Raw genomic sequence first — 4072 nt, 5'->3', positions numbered from 1 at the left:
GGCTTGTGGTGGTGTGAGGGCTGGGGGCATCCTCCAGCTCACCGGAGAGGCCTTGGATACAGACCGTGAGGGGAGAGATGCCCTGGGGAGAGCTGGCAGTGCGCCCTCGGCGGGCTGAGGGGAGACGGGAGGCTTTCTAGCCTCTGCTGAGTGACTTTCTGCAAAAGCTACTTTTTCGGCGAGCTGATCTGGGGGAAGTGGGTGATTCCGTGAGGTTCTCGCCTTCCTGTTGGGCCGGTTCCGCGGTGTGTCCAGGCGGGAGAAGGAAGGAGAGGATGGGGGCCCCCAGGCGGCCCGCGGTTTGGTTTTTCACCGTTAGAGGTTCTGCGGCGGCTGAGGGACTTCTTGGTAAAATCCGGGAGCAGTCAGTTTCGGAGTCATGACTGTGAAGCAGGAAACTTGTTCCCGACCCGAGGAATAGAAGTAAACAGGTTGGGTTGCTCTGCGTGCACGCCCCTTGCAATTTGAATTAAGCAGCGTCTAGCAGAATGTCCCATTTCCCTTTTTTCCTTTGCTCACCCTGAATCTGAGTCAGTTTGTTTTGCAGAAGCCAAAAAAATGGTGTAGTGTTCAGACATGATGTTCAGATGCAGCATCTGTTAAATACGGAGCTGTGATCGAGCTGGATCTATCAGTATACACACGAGAGCTACTCACTTTACTCTTTGCGTCCTAGTGCAATGTTTTGGATAGCTCACTTTTCTTACTCGCCTAGCTGTGTCTTGGTAGCTATGAAGAAATCTTGGTGACTTGAAACATGCTGTGTGTTGGTCTCTATGTGCTGAACTGTCCCAGAGCCACATATTCTGTAATAGCCTGCAGAATCAATTTAGAGCATGTTCCACAGTGTTTGCTAGAAAGCGGTGGGCTGGCCTCACAGTTGACAAGATCAGAGCAGCCTGGTGGGGGGTATGGGTGATCACTACTTATGAGACTTACCTGGCGTTTTTGTTCTCCCATGTTCCAGAGCTGATATTGCTTTGATTGGACTGGCCGTGATGGGCCAAAACCTTATTTTGAACATGAACGACCATGGCTTCGTGGTAAGTGAAATAAAATATTGTTCAGAAAGGCTGACTCACTAGCACTTGGGATTGCCTTTTCTTTTTTATCTTGGTGATGGTCTAATGGGTGCTGTTTCCTCCTATTAGTTATAACCTAGGCTGCCCTATGTCCCGTTTCCAGACAAAAGCAGCAGTGCATGCCTGTACTCGGCCACCTGATGTGGCTGTTAAGTATGATTTTTCCCTGAAGTTTGCTTTGGGCTTGGCCATTGACCACAGATTCTCCAGGCACTTGCAGACACACGCGGCAGGTTCATCCCTGCTCTGTGTCTTTAGGGAATGTGAATGGGGAGAGCACGTGGTGTTGAACCTTGCTTATGTAACTTGTAGCCTGAGCTAAACTGTGCTGTTGGCAGTTTTTATTAGTGTGTTTTCTTGCTCCCCCAGGTCTGTGCTTTTAACAGAACAGTTTCCAAAGTGGATGACTTTCTGGCCAACGAGGCCAAGGGAACCAAAGTGATTGGCGCTCACAGCCTGGAAGAGATGGTCTCTAAGTTAAAGAAGCCCCGTCGCATTATCTTGCTGGTGAAGGCTGGAAGTGCCGTGGATGACTTCATCAATAAATTGGTGAGGCAAACATTCTTCCTGCCTGTGACTTCTTGTCTTTTGGAGAAGTTTCCTCTGGAAGAGCTCAATTATTTGTCGTTAACAGGGTTTTGAATGCTTGGAGAAAATAAAAATGCTGATTTGTTTTTGACAGGTGCCATTGTTGGAGACTGGAGACATCATAATTGATGGTGGTAATTCTGAGTATAGAGATACCACGGTAAGCTTGTTTTCTACCTGAAGTGGATGAACAAAATACACTTCATTGTTTCTCCTCTGATCATCAGAATAGTCAGTCAATAAGATATTATCTCCCCTCTGCTCAGAGAAGGACAAACTGAGCTATCTCTGCAAAACTTGATCATGCAGCCTATTGAAAAGCAATTTTTACAGTAGTTAAGGACTGATCTATAACTATATTTTTTTAGAAGTTGTCCAAATCATTAAACGATATTTTTATAGATATCTTTTAAAGAGTGAAGGCCTTTAGAAAATTTCCTGTTACAATCTTAGAGTTTTCAGGGAGATTTGAAAATCGAAGGATATTCATAGATTTGTTGTTACATCTCAATCCTACATGACGATGGGGAAATCCAGTAAGACAGAACTGCTGGTTTGTCTGTCTTGGTTATGAACACAGCAGAGTAATCATGTTTCTCAGGGGTGAAAGACCCAACCAAACCCTGTAACTTGTGAGCAGGCTGTAACTATAGAAGTTATGTTAGCATATCTGGGATGCTTACTGGGAAATACTGCATTCAAGTCAGTACTTCTGATTTTTAGAAGGAGTGCTGGTATTAGTCTTTCTGCTTTGGCATCCTGACGTTGGATAAGTGAGCTGGCCATGCCAGAGTGAATAACAGGTACTAAATGAGGATTAGTACTTGGGGAGCTTGCAGCTCCCCTTACGAATCTCAGGCCGTGCTTCTCTCCCAGTCAGAGGGAATTAGTTTCCCTCATTGTCCATGCTTGCACCTTCACTCTGCAGTGAACTCAGCAATTCCACCTTGGGCCTAATCTGCCTCCCCCACACCTTTGCACACAGCATGTATCACCTGACACTTAATTCTGAGACCTTACCAGCCTCAGTACTGCTCTTTTCTGTCTGGTGCCTATGAGGACTGTGTTTTCTCAGCATGTCTCTTTTGCAAGGATCCGTGCCAAAGCAACAGGAAGTTTCCTAATGTTCGCTTTGGTGTATGTACAAGCTTTCTTTAATGTTGTCTTATAGCATGTCCAAAGCAGAACTGAAAACCTAATTTTAGGTTTGAATTGCTAAACTGTGTTTGTAAGGCTCTGGTATTGAAATAAATTAAATAATGTTGCTCTGCTTTTTGTTCCAGAGACGTTGTAAGGAACTACGGGAAAAGGGCATCTTATTTGTTGGAAGCGGTGTTAGTGGTGGGGAGGAGGGTGCCAGATACGGTCCTTCACTCATGCCAGGAGGAGCCAAAGAAGCCTGGTAAGCATTAGCTAGTGTATTTGTCTTCAGAATGGTCTGCAACAATCATCTTCTGTTCACACTGAGAGCTGAGGGAGGGAAGGAGGAGGGTGTGGGTGTGGAGGGAACAAGACGTGTTGCCATCTCACTTCCTCAAGGCTCAAGATTTCTCAACGTAGCTGGGGTCATAGGGCAGTGCTTGGCTTTCATGGCAGGAAAAACAAAGGCATGTTTTTCTTCCAGGAATTCACAGGCAGAAATAATATCTACAGAAATCTGAAGGGAGAAATGTGTGCCAGGGGAGAAAAGAATCTTGTTGAGATTTTTAAAAAGTACTGTTTCTGGATTGTGACTTTTCTTTTGAGGCACTACACGTTTGGAAAGCGGTTAACCATGAAACAGGCAACAGCAAACGTCCCTGCAGTGACACACACAATAAAAGGAGGGATCAGTACACGTTTGTACTTGCTGTTGAATACATTATTTTCTTGCAAGTTTCTGCCATGCTGCCCTGATGTTTTGTACTCATGTTAGTGTAAAGGACAATACATCAATATTCATTTTAGACTTTATCCCTGGTTGCTCATTCTCACTGTAAATGTAGAAAGAAAAGGTGTGTCTGGGCTTTACCTGAGCTTTAGAATCACTTAAGTCCCTGTCCGTTTGTGTTAGCATTTCATGCCAGCATCAGCCTGTTCAAATTTGACGGCACAAAGCCAGAAACAACGTAATGGTAATCTACTGTCTGATCATCTTTTTGCTGTAAAGAGCTGTAAGGACAGCTCCTGTCTGCCACCCTTACCTGAACCTTGTCCCCTCCTTTCATAGCATCTGCAGCCCATGTGCCACCCATGTTCCTTTGCCAGCAGTTGCTTTAAGTTACTCCAAACCTGGCATTCTGTGATGCTGTCCTGTTGGCCAAGCAGTTTACTACACCTGGGGAGCCTGGCAATGAGAAAAGCTGCTAATTACTGCAATAATGGAAATAATTACATCCTGTCTTGCATTCATGGAGTTTCTT

At 45.2% G+C, this 4072-nt stretch overlaps 1 protein-coding gene across 1 annotated transcript in view; it reads left to right on the top strand.

The window, feature by feature from the left end:
- Positions 1–956: 956 nt before the first annotated feature.
- Positions 957–4072, top strand: part of PGD (phosphogluconate dehydrogenase) — a 10459-nt gene continuing 7343 nt past the window's right edge. The window contains exons 1-4 of the mRNA XM_010183435.1: positions 957–1043; positions 1452–1631; positions 1765–1830; positions 2954–3072. Of these exons, the coding sequence (XP_010181737.1) occupies positions 999–1043; positions 1452–1631; positions 1765–1830; positions 2954–3072 (410 nt within the window). The 5' untranslated portion in view covers positions 957–998. The remainder of the gene's footprint in view (positions 1044–1451; positions 1632–1764; positions 1831–2953; positions 3073–4072) is intronic.

This window comes from Mesitornis unicolor, unplaced genomic scaffold (genome assembly GCF_000695765.1).
Source record: "Mesitornis unicolor isolate BGI_N332 unplaced genomic scaffold, ASM69576v1 scaffold37634, whole genome shotgun sequence".
In the NCBI taxonomy this organism is placed as follows: Eukaryota; Metazoa; Chordata; class Aves; order Mesitornithiformes; family Mesitornithidae; genus Mesitornis; species Mesitornis unicolor.
This window is presented reverse-complemented; position numbering and strand designations above follow the sequence as displayed.